Raw genomic sequence first — 17439 nt, forward strand, 5'->3', positions numbered from 1 at the left:
TGCAGTGTTAAACGCAGAGCTGAAGTCTACAAACAACAATCTGGCGTAAGCCTTGGGGCTCTCCAGATGTTGCAAAATGGAGTGGGTATGTTTTGGTCCAGTCAGACCGTCGTAACAGCTTAATATCAGTGACAATATTAATATACTGCATACATTAAGATTCCTGAATTCTCAATGTTTATATCATAACTCATTTTGTTGGGTAAAGAGTGTCATTCCTCTTTGAGGAGAGCAGAGGAACCAGTGAAGAACCTCTTGATTCAGAAGAACTGTCAGATAGTCTTCTTCTACGGCTGCTACTTTTATGCATTGTTATCTTTTCTGCTCTACATGCCAACAAAAACAGAGATACACATTTTAAATGTTGCCTAAGAACTAAGTAATGTATATGAAAAATACAAAAACAATAACAATCAATTTAATGTACTGTATTTACATTTATTTATTCACATTGAGGACAACCCAGCAATGCATTGTGGGTAGCATCACTCTAATCCATGTCACATGAGGGGTGAGGGCCATGGAGATATTATCGCAGGGCAGAGGCGATAACTGGTGTTTCTACACAGTCCAGGGCTGCATTTCCCAGAGGCATCGTAGCGCTACGGTGAACGCCGTAGGTAAGCTAACGCCGAAACTCAGCCCAGGTGAAAAGCGACAGGTCAGGGTTGCTCCTGGGAGGCGCAGCGGAAGCCCAGGTTGGAGGCGGAGCTGTCGGGGGTGTTCTGGCTCCGTGCTACACACCTGTACCTGTAACAGTAGGACTGGGGAGGGAGTGAGGGGGGGTCACACAAACAAACAGCTCTACTCACTATTGTGTCAAATCAATGAAAAGGAGAGTCCTCTCAAGTAAACTCCTGACTGAAAGCATTATAAAACACATTAGCCAAGATAACCACTCATCTATAACATTTTGGGACCTTTCCTCTTGTCACAGCCCCCCCGCCCTTCAAATATGTAGCAGAATAACCTCAAAAGATGTTGGAAGAAACTGCCCTACTAACACAGTGGGTTGCAGCAACGTTGCACATAAGTTGTACTTAGGTAAGTTACAACGTTACCATCAGGCGATGTTGTGACAACGTCCATCTATGGTCGAAAATAACTTTACCCTCCTAAGTCTAATTAGACTTTACTGCAACGTTGCAGAAACATTGGCAACATGGGTCCCTGCAACGTCATTACATAACGTGACAGTGACGTTGTATTACAGTCCTATTAGGCTAGCAATCGGGCTATCCCGTGACGTCACTGCTTGCTGGTTCACAGTTAAAGTAGGCAGGATTCTTTGCCAAACTGCTCCTGTATTATTTCTTTATTTTAATTTTCGCTTATATCCTTCATATTGTACTGTATGTTGAGGTTAATAACTCATCTTAGAAATGTTATTGATTGTATATTTCCCTGTTTGTTATAAATTGAATTCTTTTTCATTAATTAAAAAAAATTCTACTAACTTTTCGGTGTCGACCAAGATATCCTTTTTCAAAAGACGTGTCGAGAAATCCCATTAATTCTCTCGGCATTATGGAACGCTTCCACTAGGGGGCGATGAGATTACTTTCCCTCCCTATAGATGGGTTCGCCGCCTACGTCACAGCGGGGTGCGCACGCAGCCTCTAGGTAAAAAGGCAAATGAACTCGCTAGCCACAGTAGCCAGGAGCTCCGTTTCATGTAGCTAATTATGCCTCAAAGCTGCTGTGCTGTGAACTGTACAAACAGAAAAGGACAAGATGATGGCCTCAGATTCTTCAGCATCCCCTTGAGATGTCACCCTTTTCAGAGGAACCGCCGAAAGCTGTGGTTTAAAGCCATAAAGAGAGCAGATTGGGGACAAACAAACACTTTTTTGTGTGGTGCGCACTCATCTCTGGTAAGTTATCTAGCTAACGTCACCTCTGGGTTTTTTTCTCATCAAATTACATTGATTTGACTGTTGGTTTAGCTATTTATTTGTTTACTTACCGGTAATAATTTAAGTAAACAGAAGTAACTCATAACCTGCACGCTAAACTAAGTTCAGGAATTGGAAGCCCAATGATAGCTAGCTAACGTTAGCTAATGCTAGCTAGCACGCTACCTAATGCTAGCTAACACGCTACCTAGTGCTAGCTAGCTAAGTCAAGGCCCGAACTTGGCTAACGTTTAGACAATATTGCAAATACTCCGACAAACTATTGCAAACCTTTTTTCTGTTACTGCTGGCTTTGTGTTCGCCGCGAACATTTGCAGAAACATAAGCGAACGGTCTGAGCTGTTAAGTGTGTGTTTGTTTACGTTAATCTAAAGTGGCCGCTGGGTTGAGGGAAATGTGAATTGTTTGTTTGTTTGACTCTGCTGAATTTTAAACTCACATTGGGAGCTCGCTCGTGTCAGGCTTTCTAAGGCCATCACGAATCTTATGCTAATTTTACATAGGCAAAAGTGAAGGCGAAGCCAAGATAATGCTTTATATATTTTCCATTTGTCTGGAAAGTGGGAGACTGAGAACAATGCCACCCACGAGGTAAGTAGGGTACCATGGACAATAACGTTAGCTCGAAACAAAGATGGAGGCAGCTTTGTTTGCCACATTAGTAGTATCGGTGTGTATTGTTGGAGTTCACGAGTCCAAAACAGGCGTTCCTGTTAAAACTGCGAGTAGTAACGCGTGATTCACGGGCCTTATACATTTAATCTGTGCACTGCAGTGGCTAATGCCTAAACTAGCTTCATGTTTCCCACACTGATGATTGACCGCATCTGTCTTGGGCAGATGCCGGCAGAGAATAAAAATAAAAAAATAGAATAGTGGCGTGTCACTAATTACTTATCGGCTGTAATGACTTGTTGAATTGTTGTTTTAGTCGCTTCTTCCCCTCTGCCTACTTTCCCATAGGGTACTTATGTGTTTATAACCTTAATATTTTTTTGTTTATTGGGCAGACTGTATTGCAGTGTGGAGTTTCTGGGGGAGGACACTGTGTCGGTTGTCCCAGTATCCTGGCTCTCCAAAAAGGATGGGGGTAAGAACATGTTTGTGTGAACAATGTTTCTGATTGGTGTGCTACTTTTCAATTGTACAGGGAAGCGGGTACTAACATGGTTTCACTCACAGTTGCAGATGTGTTCCTGGCCAATGAACAAAGTCAGCCAACGGATAAAGAGCTGTGTGGAACCTAACCCTGGCTGGGCGCTCCACAGAGTCCGGGTTTTCCCAAAGTCCACAACTGGTACTGTTTGCATTTTAAGCTGTTAAAAAATACTGATGGGGGGGGGGGGGTAGAACATGACTCATTATTCTGAGGAAAAAGGATGGCTGAAATGTATTGATTATGGTACTTTATGCACACAGATCATTACGAAGGTGCCAGGCTCATGGCAAAAGTCTTTGAGCAGCAGTCGTCAATGGACGAGTGCCAAGACGTTCGAAAGAGACGGCGCAACACGCGCTATCACTCCAGTGACGAAGGTAATATACTAAAGTGCATTCAACAGTCCCAAAAGAGTAGTACTTTTGAAATCGAGTAATCTGAGCTAATATACTGATATCCCACTAGATATTCCAAGCCCCGGGCAGCCATTGGTCCCCACAATGCAGGCCAAAGACGGTATGCCAGGTGCCGGAGTTGAAAAGCCTCTGCCGGCTGCCCAGTACAATCCACGTGTGCTGTACAATCCAGGTATGCATGTTTGTGTTGAAATGAAATGTCTATGCCTACTGCACACTGATAGTTGGACTATTTTTTATTTATTTTGAATACTATTTTACTCATCTTGCAGATTTTCCAAGCTTGTCCCATGTGAGTGAGCGGGGCCCAGGCCCCATGTATAGCACCCCAGCCAGACCAGGTAAGAGTGGCATGTACTGCTGTGGTGTTGTGGTTTCTACCTGTCATGTCTTTATTTAGTTTCCCTCCAAATGCCAGAAGCCAAAGCCAACACCATAAAGTTTCCTGCTAATCCCTTTAGGTTTTCAGTTAGCTCTGTGATTGGCTTTTTTAGATTGAATACCATTTTACTCATCTTGCAGATTTTCCGAGCTCATCCCCTGTGAGCGAAAACCACATGAGCCCAGGCCTCATGTATAGCACCCCAGCCAGACCAGGTAAGAGTGGCATGTACTGCTGTGGTGTTGTGATGTCTACCTGTTAATGTCTTTATTTATTTTCCTTCAAATGCCAGAAGCCAAAGCATGCTGCCAACACCATACAGTTTCCTGCTAATCCCTTTCCTTTATCCCTTTTGTTTTTCAGTTAGGTCTGTGATGCCGTCGCCCAAGAAAACGGCTCCAGCACCATTGACTCCATGTACCCCTCTATCGAATCGATGCTGCTCTGCAGAAGCTGGTATGGAACTACTTCATGTTGCATGCAGGGATATATTTTGAGGCATGCAGGGATGTATTTTGAGTTTCATTTAATTTTATGTCAATGTACTTATAGCCACATCTGTATTTATCTAGATTTCCAGAGGTCTGTACATCAGCAGTTCTCAGACTTGCGGGAGCAACTCCGTGAGCTTGCACAGAGTGTGAGGGAACTGGCCCAAGGCATGCGGCCTGGGGAGTCTGGAGCCCAGGGAGAAGTGCTGGATGTACTGGACCCTGCCCAAACGGAGGAGGAGCTGCAGGTCTTTGAGGCCAGGTTGAAGGACCGGGAACATCAGAGGAAGATGGTGAGTGTCTGCAGGGCAGAACTTCGTCTTATTTTTGCAGGGAAGGGTACAGTAAATTACTCTTTGTTTTGCAGACACAATACCTAGGTGCCATTGGTGGCAGAGACTTGGCGGACACAGTCTGGCGGGTGCTGTCAGCTGTTGCCACACATGTGGTGTGGAGCGCCTACAGTGTGCACGGGAAGACAGGGAAGAAGCCACTGAAGAGTATGACACTCTTTAATGTTCTGACACGTAAGAAATGGTTCATATTTTTAATATTTTTTAATACATCGTCTTTGTTCCATGACCGATGTGAATTGAAACCATTACCTTTCTTGATAACTTAAAGGTGCAGTTATGGTCTCCATGCCGAAGGCTACGATGGCGGAGGTGGCCGCCCAGCTGCAGGAGACATTAAAACATGCCCCTGCTAAATGCAGAAGGGTAAGTGATGTCTTTTTTTTTTTGGTTTCTCCTACCCAGTGACACTGCATGGTTCCAAAGATTGTGTACCACTTTTTTGTGCATGTATGTGCGTTGTGTATTTACGGCCATTTCATTATGTCTTTAGGTATCTGCAGAAGTCCGCCTGAGCACAGCCCATCCAAGAACAGTCCATCTGAGCACTCCCCAGCATTCTGATGAGGAAGACTTCCCTTCCTAGCTTCCCCCCAGCCCATCTGATGCCCACCCGCAGCCCATCTGAGCAAAGCCCCCCCCCCCCCAGCCTATCTGAGCACAGCCTGTCATTTTTTTTGTAAATAACTATTTTTGTAAATAAATGTTTTTTTTGTTCTTTTTTAAAACCTTTTTGTTTTTAAAACTTGTTTATCATGTTGCAGGCCAGACATTGTGTGTACTTTTTTAATAAAATAAATTGTTATTAACTGTTAATGGTGTTGTGTCATAACTTTTGTACCATAATTTTGCTTCCTGCTTTGACTATGACATTAATAGGCTCTTTGCACAAGCTCCACTACTTCCTGACACTCTACAGGCGTATTTCTTTCCTGTCCTATACTAGTGGATGGAAGTGATTGATCAGGTGTGCTGCACACTGGATTCATCGCAATTGCTATCCAATAGTATAGGACGGTAAAGAAATATGCCTGTAGAGTTTCAGGAAGTAGTGGAGCTTGTGCAAGGAGCTGATTTGTTTTGAAATGCAAATTATAAATGTAGTCAACGGAAGTGTAGACCACGTTGCAGCAACGTAACAAAGTAACATATAAACGTGTATACAACGTTGCAGCCATATACATCGAAATCATCACGGAAATCACAATGTTGTGTGCACATTGCAGGCACGTTGCAGACACGTTGGACCTGCACGTTGCAGCAACTTGTGTGCAGATACCGCGTTTGCGTTGCATGCACGTTTAACTTGACGTTGAGTGGACCATACAAAAGTCTAAATTGCACGTTTCTACAACATTGCTGCAACCTGATTGTGTTAGTAGGGTGAGGATGCATTTCCTTGTTTACTTGAACAATGGCAGATATGTTTTACATTTAAAGACTGAGTTAAGTCCTTTCCTCCCTCATGTGACTGTTCCTTTCCTCGTGTGACTGTTCCTTTCCTCGCCTCACTGCTCCTCCCCTCGCCTGTCTGCTCCTTCCCCTCGCGCGTCTGCTCCTTCCCCTCGCGCGTCTGCTCCTTCCCCTCGCGCGTCTGCTCCTTCCCCTCGCGCGTCTGCTCCTTCCCCTCGCGCGTCTGCTCCTTCCCCTCGCGCGTCTGCTCCTTCCCCTCGCGCGTCTGCTCCTTCCCCTCGCGCGTCTGCTCCTTCCCCTCGCGCGTCTGCTCCTTCCCCTCGCGCGTCTGCTCCTTCCCCTCGCGCGTCTGCTCCTTCCCCTCGCGCGTCTGCTCCTTCCCCTCGCGCGTCTGCTCCTTCCCCTCGCGCGTCTGCTCCTTCCCCTCGCGCGTCTGCTCCTTCCCCTCGCGCGTCTGCTCCTTCCCCTCGCGCGTCTGCTCCTTCCCCTCGCGCGTCTGCTCCTTCCCCTCGCGCGTCTGCTCCTTCCCCTCGCGCGTCTGCTCCTTCCCCTCGCGCGTCTGCTCCTTCCCCTCGCGCGTCTGCTCCTTCCCCTCGCGCGTCTGCTCCTTCCCCTCGCGCGTCTGCTCCTTCCCCTCGCGCGTCTGCTCCTTCCCCTCGCGCGTCTGTTCCTTTCCCTCGCGTGACTGTTCCTTCCCTCGTCTTACTGTTCCCTTCCAGAAGAGACGAGCAGAGCTCTGTGCTCAGGCCTTCGTTTGCATGCGCTCCATCACATTGCTATGGCAACCAGGGCTGGAGGCAGGCAGACACGTTTAGTCACCAGAGGAAGGGGTTAACGGGGTAAAACATGTGAGAGCAGATAGACATACGACACATAGAGCTGATATGACTAACACTATTCCCTGACAGACAGACGTTACACATCTACTGGGTCTGAACATTCTCTAGCGTTTCACTCCCAACAAGTCCCTGGAGGCGTGGTTAAAGTCTGGTCTCAGCCTGTGAAGGAACCAGATCAACATCTACAGGAACCAATTCAACAGGAAGTCAGAGAAAAAATGCATTCCCTCCTCATTCTGAAGTCCTTCTATGTCACTGAGCAGGGGGAGGTTGAACGGTCTGGAGCGCTCACACACCCACAGCAGCAGCTAGGATGTTTAGCATGTGTGGATGGTGGCCATGTGTTTAGCATAAGTGAACGGTGTCCATGATGTTTAGCGTGCGGGAACGGTGGCCATCTGTTTAGCGTGCGTGGATGTTGGCCATGTGTTTAGCGTGTGTGAACGGTGGCCTTTGTTTAGCGTGTGTGAACGGTGGCCATGTATTTAGCGTGTGTGAACGGTGGCCATGTGTTTAGCGTGTGTGAACGGTGGCCATGTGTTTAGCGTGTGTGAACGGTGGCCATGTGTTTAGCGTGTGTGAACGGTGGCCATGTGTGTAGCGTGTGTGAACGGTGGCCATGTGTGTAGCGTGTGTGAACGGTGGCCATGTGTTTAGCGTGTGTGAACGGTGGCCATGCTCACCTTGTGGCACATGTAAGAACCTCCCTTCTTCACCCGGTCTGTACCTGATCGTGGGCCTTTCTACACAAGACAAGAGGTGACACACATCAGAACACCGTGGGACATCACCTGTGTGTGTGTGTGTGTGTGTGTGTTTCATCTTACTGCGTTGTGCTGTGTGTCTATAGTGTGGTGTACGGTCCACCAGTCAGATGTCCACTCCCAGGCATTCCCCGTCATATCGTACAGGCCATAGCCATTGGCAGGAAATGACATCACCTGTGGGAGTCAACACTGTCAGCTCGGACCGTAGTGTGAGTGTGACCTTACAAGACCTCGATAGGAAGAACCCATGAATATATACACCGCTGTGGTAGTATTTCCTCCAGTAAAAGAGCATGTTACAGAACGGTTCTCTATGCTCTTCACCTGTACAGGTGAGTTCCCAGGTAACACTATTATACTCTAATCAACTCTAATCTCCTGATACTTGGGTGGATAAGAGATCAACTTCCTTCTCACCACAATAGCCTGTGGGTGAATGCTCTCTCCCCACCTCTCCCTCTATTAATCTCTCCCTCCCTCTCTCTCTCTCTCTCTCTCTTTCTCTCCTATCTCTCTCTCTCTCTTTCTCTCCCTCCCTCTCTCTCTTTCTCTCTCCCTCTCTCTCTCCCTCCCTCTCTCCCCTATTCTCTCGTTTCTTACTGGTGATGTAGTGGTGTATCTTACTGGTGATGTAGTGGTGTATCGTTTCTTACTGGTGATGTAGTGGTTTCTTACTGGTGATGTAGTGGTGTATCGTTTCTTACTGGTGATGTAGTGGTGTTTCTTACTGGTGATGTAGTGGTGTATCGTTTCTTACTGGTGATGTAGGGGTGTTTCTTACTGGTGATGTAGTGGTGTTTCTTACTGGTGATGTAGTGGTTTCTTACTGGTGATGTAGTGGTTTCTTACTGGTGATGTAGTGGTTTCTTACTGGTGATGTAGTGGTTTCTTACTGGTGATGTAGTGGTGTCTCGTACTGGTGATGTAGTGGTGTCTCGTACTGGTGATGTAGTGGTGTCTCTCACTGGTGATGTAGTGGGGTTTCTTACTGGTGATGTAGTGGTGTTTCTTACTGGTGATGTAGTGGTGTATCTTACTGGTGATGTAGTGGTTTCTTACTGGTGATGTAATGGTGTTTCTTACTGGTGATGTAGTGGTGTTTCTTACTGGTGATGTAGTGGTGTTTCTTACTGGTGATGTAGTGGTGTTTCTTACTGGTGATGTAGTGGTGTATCTTACTGGTGATGTAGTGGTGTTTCTTACTGGTGATGTAGTGGTGTTTCTTACTGGTGATGTAGTGGTGTTTCTTACTGGTGATGTAGTGGTGTTTCTTACTGGTGATGTAGTGGTTTCTTACTGGTGATGTAGTGGTGTATCTTACTGGTGATGTAGTGGTGTATCTTACTGGTGATGTAGTGGTTTCTTACTGGTGATGTAGTGGTGTTTCTTACTGGTGATGTAGTGGTTTCTTACTGGTGATGTAGTGGTTTCTTACTGGTGATGTAGTGGTGTATCTTACTGGTGATGTAGTGGTCTTTCTTACCGGTGATGTAGTGGTGTATCTTACTGGTGATGTAGTGGTTTCTTACTGGTGATGTAGTGGTTTCTTACTGGTGATGTAGTGGTGTATCTTACTGGTGATGTAGTGGTTTCTTACTGGTGATGTAGTGGTGTTTCTTACTGGTGATGAAGGGGTTTCTTACTGGTGATGTAGTGGTGTTTTTTTACTGGTGATGTAGTGGTGTTTCTTACTGGTGATGTAGTGGTGTTTCTTACTGGTGATGTAGTGGTTTCTTACTGGTGATGTAGTGGTGTATCTTACTGGTGATGTAGTGGTTTCTTACTGGTGATGTAGTGGTGTATCTTACTGGTGATGTAGTGGTGTTTCTTACCGGTGATGTAGTGGTGTATCTTACTGGTGATGTAGTGGTGTTTCTTACTGGTGATGTAGTGGTGTTTCTTACTGGTGATGTAGTGGTTTCTTACTGGTGATGTAGTGTTTTTTTACTGGTGATGTAGTGGTTTTTTACTGGTGATGTAGTGGTTTCTTACTGGTAATGTAGTGGTTTCTTACTGGTGATGTAGTGGTTTCTTACTGGTGATGTAGTGGTTTCTTACTGGTAATGTAGTGGCTTCTTACTGGTGATGTAGTGGTGTACTGTATCTTATTGGTGATGTAGTGGTTTCTTACTGGTGATGTAGTGGTTTCTTACTGGTGATGTAGTGGTTTCAAACTGGTGATGTAGTGGTGTATCTTACTGGTGATGTAGTGGTGTATCTTACTGGTGATGTAGTGGTGTATCTTACTGGTGATGTAGTGGTGTATCTTACTGGTGATGTAGTGGTGTATCTTACTGGTGATGTAGTGGTTTCTTACTGGTGATGTAGTGGTGTTTCTTACTGGTGATGTAGTGGTGTTTCTTACTGGTGATGTAGTGGTGTTTCTTACTGGTGATGTAGTGGTTTCTTACAGGTGATGTAGTGGTTTCTTACTGGTGATGTAGTGGTTTCTTACTGGTGATGTAGTGGTTTCTTACTGGTGATGTAGTGGTTTCTTACTGGTGATGTAGTGGTTTCTTACTGGTGATGTAGTGGTTTCAAACTGGTGATGTAGTGGTTTCTTACTGGTGATGTAGTGGTTTCTTACTGGTGATGTAGTGGTGTTTCTTACTGGTGATGTAGTGGTTTCTTACTGGTGATGTAGTGGTGTTTCTTACTGGTGATGTAGTGGTGTATCTTACTGGTGATGTAGTGGTTTCTTACTGGTGATGTAGTGGTTTCTTACTGGTGATGTAGTGGTTTCTTACTGGTGATGTAGTGGTTTCTTACTGGTGATGTAGTGGTGTTTCTTACTGGTGATGAAGGGGTTTCTTACTGGTGATGTAGTGGTGTTTCTTACTGGTGATGTAGTGGTGTTTCTTACTGGTGATGTAGTGGTGTTTCTTACTGGTGATGTAGTGGTTTCCTACTGGTGATGTAGTGGTTTCTTACTGGTGATGTAGTGGTTTCTTACTGGTGATGTAGTGGTTTCTTACTGGTGATGTAGTGGTGTTTCTTACTGGTGATGTAGTGGTTTCTTACTGGTGATGTAGTGGTGTTTCTTACTGGTGACGTAGTGGTTTTTTACTGGTGATGTAGTGGTTTTTTACTGGTGATGTAATGGTTTCTTACTGGTAATGTAGTGGTTTCTTACTGGTGATGTAGTGGTTTCTTACTGGTGATGTAGTGGTTTCAAACTGGTGATGTAGTGGTTTCAAACTGGTGATGTAGTGGTTTCTTACTGGTGATGTAGTGGTTTCTTACTGGTGATGTAGTGGTTTCTTACTGGTGATGTAGTGGTTTCTTACTGGTGATGTAGTGGTGTTTCTTACTGGTGATGTAGTGGTTTTTTACTGGTGATGTAGTGGTTTTTTACTGGTGATGTAGTGGTTTCTTACTGGTAATGTAGTGGTTTCTTACTGGTGATGTAGTGGTGTCTCTTACTGGTGATGTAGTGGTGTTTCTTACTGGTGATGTAGTGGTGTCTCTTACTGGTGATGTAGTGGTGTTTCTTACTGGTGATGTAGTGGTGTTTCTTACTGGTGATGTAGTGGTGTTTCTTACTGGTGATGTAGTGGTGTTTCTTACTGGTGATGTAGTGGTTTCTTACTGGTGATGTAGTGGTTTCTTACTGGTGATGTAGTGGTGTATCTTACTGGTGATGTAGTGGTATTTCTTACTGGTGATGTAGTGGTGTATCTTACTGGTGATGTAGTGGTGTATCTTACTGGTGGTATAGTGGTGTATCTTACTGGTGATATAGTGGTGTATCTTACTGGTGATGTAGTGGTGTATCTTACTGGTGATGTAGTGGTGTATCTTACTGGTGATATAGTGGTGTATCTTACTGGTGATATAGTGGTGTATCTTACTGGTGATGTAGTGGTGTATCTTACTGGTGATGTAGTGGTGTATCTTACTGGTGATGTAGTGGTGTATCCGTCCTCTCCAGAGTTGTGTGTGGGGAAGTCTCCCTGCCAAAGGTTGGCGTAGTGATGCCCGTTAGGGGTCAGCTTGTTCCCCCAGGGGTACAGTCTGAAACACAGGGACAGGGGGTTAGAACACACACACACACACACACACACACACACGCACGGTGAAGACAGCTCACCTGTCCTTGAGGCTGCCCCTGCAGGCGTGTTCCCACTCGGCCTCGGTGGGCAGTCTCTTCTGGGCCCAGGAGCAGTAGGCTGCAGCGTCCCCCCAGGACACATGTAGGACAGGGTGGTCCAGCCTACACACACACACACACACACACACACACACACACACACACACACACACACACACACACACACACACACACACACACACACACACACAGGGTTTACACAGGGTGGTCCAGCCTACACACACATCCAGGGTCAGGGTTCACAACAGTGTCATCAAAAATACACTCAATAACAACACTGTCAATTAGCAGGCGCTTTTGACCACAGCTAGATACAGTTTAAAAACCCAACTCCATATGCCACATTCATATCCACCAGTCTGGAGTTTTGAGCCAAACACCTGCTTCTAAACAGTCTCCTCTGAGACTTATAGACATATAGACATGGCTGCTTCCTCCACCTGGAGGTGATGCTGGAGTCGGGGCCTTCAGGGTGTCTCCAGTCCGCCCCTGCGACAGGCAGCCACCAGGGGGCAGCAGCGACCTGTCAACAGGGAGAACAGGACCAGAGTTTACAGACTGGTACATGCAGTATATGGCCTGGGCAAACAGCACTCACAGGACATGACGTCAGGCTGGGAGACACACACGCACGCGCACGCGCACGCACACACACACACACACACACGCGCGCACACACACACACACACACACACACGCACACGCACACGCACATGCACACAAACACCTCATGCACTAGTGTAAACGAGGGACCAGCATTACATTCCTCAGCATACAGTGTTTACACTCTGTCTCCACCTCTGACACTCTCTCTCTCTCTCTCATTCTCTCTTTCTATCCCTCTCTCTCGTTCTCTCTCCCTCTCTCTCGTTTTCTCTCTCTCTCTCTCTCTCTCTCTCTCTCTCTCTCTCAGGCCCCTGCTGAAACGGCTCCCAGGTCCCCCAGTCCCCCAACCTCTCATCCAGTGTGTGTGTGTGTGTGTGTGAGAGAGAGAGAGAGAGAGAGGGAGGGAGAGAGAGAGAGGGAGAGAGAGAGGGTGTGAGTGAGAGATAAAGAGAGAGAGAGCATTTCAGCATTTCTCTCTCTCTCACACACACTCTCTCTCTCTTTGCTCTTGTTCAGTCAAAATGTGTGAAGCACTGTTTGTTTACAAAAGGCCTACATTCCTGCAAAATAAATTCACTAAGTAAAAAGCAGATGTATGTGATCACAGTCTAACACTGCAAAACGTTCACACACTGCAAAGAAAACCAAACACTAGCCGTTCAGGCACTGTTGTGAGGGAGGGACACACACACACAGGGAAGTAGGCTGAAGCAGAGGAGTAGCCGTCTCTATATGGTTTACCACATCCAACTGCTATCATACAGGGCTGTTCTGTATTGAGAGTATTGATCTCACAATACCTCAACAAAAGGCCTGTGGTATATGTGTGTGTGTGTGTGTGTGTGTGTGTGTGTGTGTGTGTTTTAGAATAAAAGTGATGTCAAGGAATCATCCAAAGCCATTTGTACCTGTAGTCATTCTACATAATATTTGCAAATTGACCTCTGTTCTTCAAATTAAACGCAGGGGATCATTGATAACTATTGGAATAGTTCTGCTACAGTTAAGAGAAAAGTGCCTTGCGTTGGAGCAGGATGTAGAAACCCAGTTCAGCTTTTAGAAGCGTGTGAACGTCTCCCCCTGGCCCCCAGCTCTCCCAGTGTCCATGGCAACAGGCCAAGTGGACGTCCATCTGTGGGAGATTACATGGTAATGTGTGTGTCAACGTCCCTCTCTCCCCGGGCTCTGGGGACTGAAGCCCAGTCCCTCTCACTCAGTCCACAGCGCTCGCATGCCTGTGACACGGGCAGCTGTGGCCCAGGAGGTAGAGCGGCCCGTCCAATAGGGTCGGCGGTTTGAATCCCACCTCCTCCTGTCCACATGCTGTAGCATTCTTAGGCAAAGACACTGAACACAACATTTTTCGCAATGAGCAGGCTAGCACCTTGCATGGCAGCTGCCGCCATTGGTGTGTGAATGTGTGTGTGAATGGGTGAATGAGAGGCCATTGTAAAGCGCTTTGGATAAAAGAGCTATAGAAGTGCAGTCCATTTACCATTCATATTGGTGACACCAGTCAAACGAATTATGTCCTGAACACATTATTTTGCTATAAAAATGTTATGTGAGAACTTACAGCCTGGGTGATTTGGCTTCTGACCGCCTCGCTCAACAGGCCCTCGAACACAAAGGAGTCTCCGAACTTCTCCGCCTGGAGGAGAGAGAGGGGATGAGCAGAATACAGTCAGTCAGATGGTCTCTCTCCCGTATAGAGTTACGTGTTAGTCAGTCTAAGTATCCACTAGGGTTGCAAAAGGGCTGACAGTTTACCATGGGAAGTTAAGGTAGGAATTTGGGAAATTTAGACCTTTTTTGTAGCCTATAACAACTTTTTTTCAACAACTTTTTACTTTATTTTATACGTTTATTTTAGGATTCTATCACGTCATCACCCAATCTGGTAGCCAATTGACCCTAACCTAGTGTCCAATTACCCCCTACTAACTGTTGAGGATCTGTCACACAACATGGCCAGTTGGCGATGTGAAGGGGAGAGACAACTCCTTGACTATCTCAGCTCACAACCGTAATTCCGACACCAGACAGGGTTGCTGTTGTGTGATGAGCTCTCAAACCGAGATGAAACTAACCACCCTCGGGGAGCGGTGGCCCAATAGGCCCCTCCCTCTGGGATCCGGTCTCAGATCTGGCGAGACCACCAGTCCCTGGTGGGAAGCTGCACCGGAAAACACAATGCATTAGACCGCTACACCTATAACAGGGAACTTAAATGTAGCCTAGTTTTGAAAAAAACAAAAACAAACATAAAATGCAATTCTAGATCTTCCAGAATGATCTTGGTTAAAACAACCTAATTTAATGCAAATTCAGCTGAATTTCAACTCTGCACTGTGAATTCCTCCATCACATGTGCAGTGCATTCCTCCATCACATGCACAGATCATTCCTAATGCTAATTCCTAGCATCCTGCACTCTACCAGCTTGGCTCCGCTGGGTCCGTTAGCGTCAGCGTCAACCATCAACTATCAGACGCTGACAATGAATCCATTGTAATAAATGACAGCGGCTCCACTGCAGCCGTAGCGTTGTGTTCGATGCCTGCGTCCGACGTTAGAGAGTAGTCGAGGTTCATTTCTTGATTTTTTTTTTATGTGTTAGCCTGCATGTCTGCTTATGACAAAACAAATTGGTTATATTTATGTCAGTTGGTATAAAAAAAAAGAAATCAGTTTATTCCTGTTAATTCCCATAAATTCCTGTGGAAAGTTTCCTACTTTGAGTATTCCCAGAATTTTGCAACCCTAGTATCCATGTTTGTAATTATTTAGTAAATCTGCAAAACCTGTTACTGTCTTGCGACATTATCTCAAACCGAGCTTGTTGTATTAAAGGTCAGATACAGGCTTGTTGTATTAAAGGTCAGATACAGGCTTGTTGTATTAAAGGAGGATTCGCCCTTTCCTCACTGATGAAACGGCGCAGGTACTCATCCAGGCACTGGTCATCTCCCCCCTGGACTACTGCAACTCCCTCCTCGCTGGGGCCCCGGCGTCAGCCATTAAACCTCTGGAACTTGTCCAGAAAGCTGCTGCTCACCTGGTGTTCATCCACCCCAAGTTCTCCCACACAACTTCCCTCCTCCGTTCCCTACACTGGCTCCTCACTGGATCGACGCGGTCACGGCTCTTCTCTGTCCTGGCCCCGCAGTGGTGGAATGAACTGCCCACTGATGTCAGAACAGCAGAGTCGCTGCCCATCTTTCGTTGCAGGCTCAAAACTCCTCACTTCAAGAAGTACTACAACAATCCTCCCTCCTAAGCACTTATTGTATTGTATTGCATTGCACTGTACTTTAGATTGCTAATCTTGCACTTTGCCTTCAGCACTAGATTATGCTCTTAGTCACTTGTTTTAGAAAGAAGATGCACTTGTGAGTTCTGGCAAGTAGTAGTACATTGGCTTTTCCTACGTTAAATGCAATTATTGTTAGTCGCTTTGGATAAAAGCGTCTGGTAAATGACTGTAATTCTGTAAATGTAATTGTATTAAAGGTCAGATACAGGCGTGTTGTATTAAAGGTCAGATACAGGCGTGTTGTATTAGAGGTAAGCACCGTAGGGAGCGTACCTCAGTGACGTAGCCTGTGGCGTTGGTGAAGCTCTGGAACTGCTGGTTGCTGACCTCGTGGACGTCCATGTAGAAGGGCTCCAGCCGGACCCTGCGCTGGGGCCCCTCCCCGTCCTGTGGGATGCCAGGGGTGTCGGTGCCAATCAGGAACTCTCCCCCTGCAATCAAGACCATCTGCACATGCGACAGAGGATAGGGTCATCGAGTCACAAACAACCATAGTCACCATTCATGAGACCATATACTATACCCACTGGGTGACTGCACTGTACTATTCAAATGTGGCTACTTGGCTAGAACTATTCACCCAACCATGTTTGGGTGAATGGGACAACATAAAACTAACATAATTCCAAAAATATAAAAATAATTTATTTGATTGGTTTTGCTGCAGTAGTAGGCTACATCATATTATTAATGTTTCCATCAAAAGTCTGTGCAATATGTTAGCTATGAAAATTGTATGACCTTATGATGAAAACTAGCTAAATCTTATGTCATTTTCCTGACCTCATGTTGCAGCGTCAACTTCCAGTTTGATGCTCGCCCCGCCCCTTTATGTGATGTCACACCAATGAGGACATGCAATTTTGGGTCACAGATAGCCTAGTGCTCAGCTAAATAAGTTTTGAATTTCACTCATCGGGTGAGAAAAAAGTTTACGCTGTGCAACTATAGCCTATGCTACTGTCCAATTTGACCTTATGTCCCAATCACCCTTAATTCACCCTAACCATAGGGTGGACTACTGGAACACATTTCAAAATTCAGCATAGCATGAGTGTATGGCGACCAATTTGCTGGTTTGAATCTCAGAATGGCAGCTTGCTATCAGATCAATCTCTGCTGTTGTGCCCTTGAGCAAGGCCACAGTCAAGTCGTTATTAAAACAATTGAGCCATATAGTCTACATCTTGCCGACGCAACCTCATACATCGGGCCGAAGTCGGCAAGACGTAGGCTATGTGTGCTCTATCCGGGAAGTCTATCGGGCTAATGCCTCTATGTGCACGTCTTCCCCATCCATACCTGACCGCCGGAATCTGGTGCCTTTTCATCCCTGTCTGCTGGCTTCTCATTTGTCGCTTTAGAATATTTGACAGCAGGGTTTTCAGGTGATGTGGACGTCTGACTTTCAGTGTTTACAACTGCATCTCTCCTGAGGTTGTGACAGCCACAGCTCGAGTCCTCTGTTTCCAACGGAACCGCCACCGTTTCTGATTCTGTCCGGGCATGACCATTCGATTTCCTCTCAACGCACAGGACGGGATCTTTACAATTCACGAAAATAAAAGCAAGTGCAAAGTAACGTAGCATTATCTCTCACAATCAGCCACTCGTGGATGGAACCATACTTCCGCAATGTACTTGGTCACGTGGTCACAACGTAACTTTCA

General features: G+C 46.0%; 1 protein-coding gene across 2 annotated transcripts; it reads right to left on the reverse strand.

Annotated features, from left to right (window-relative positions):
- Positions 1-456: 456 nt before the first annotated feature.
- sumf1 (sulfatase modifying factor 1) lies at positions 457-17398 on the reverse strand. 2 transcript variants are annotated; one of them, XM_084445419.1, is made up of 9 exons: positions 17072-17398; positions 16043-16216; positions 14030-14104; positions 12288-12370; positions 11827-11949; positions 11612-11750; positions 7797-7910; positions 7653-7712; positions 457-764 (listed from the first exon to the last, which is right to left on the reverse strand). In XM_084445419.1, exons 1-9 carry the CDS (start codon positions 17357-17359, stop codon positions 663-665), a joined length of 1158 nt encoding a protein of 385 aa, XP_084301545.1. In that variant the 5' UTR covers positions 17360-17398; the 3' UTR covers positions 457-662. The 2 variants fall into 2 exon arrangements, with proteins under 2 accessions (XP_084301545.1, XP_084301546.1); XM_084445420.1 differs by having other exon boundaries at positions 458-764; positions 11636-11750.
- Between the last annotated feature and the right edge of the window lie 41 nt (positions 17399-17439).

The sequence above is a fragment of the Borostomias antarcticus genome (assembly GCF_949987555.1).
Source record: "Borostomias antarcticus genome assembly, chromosome: 11".
Lineage (NCBI taxonomy): Eukaryota > Metazoa > Chordata > Actinopteri > Stomiiformes > Stomiidae > Borostomias > Borostomias antarcticus.

What these genes read in the sequence shown, in the direction of transcription:
- sumf1 (XM_084445419.1), bottom strand. Translation starts at nt 17,359, where the DNA reads ATGCTACGTTACTTTGCACTTGCTTTTATTTTCGTGAATTGTAAAGAT. An exon ending in CACCAGATTCCGGCGGTCAG is followed by an intron (nt 16,217 to 17,071) that starts GTATGGATGGGG and finishes TCGCATGTGCAG; the next exon opens with ATGGTCTTGATTGCAGGGGG. An exon ending in GATACACCACTACATCACCA is followed by an intron (nt 7,911 to 11,611) that starts GTAAGATACACC and finishes TGACTCCCACAG; the next exon opens with GTGATGTCATTTCCTGCCAA.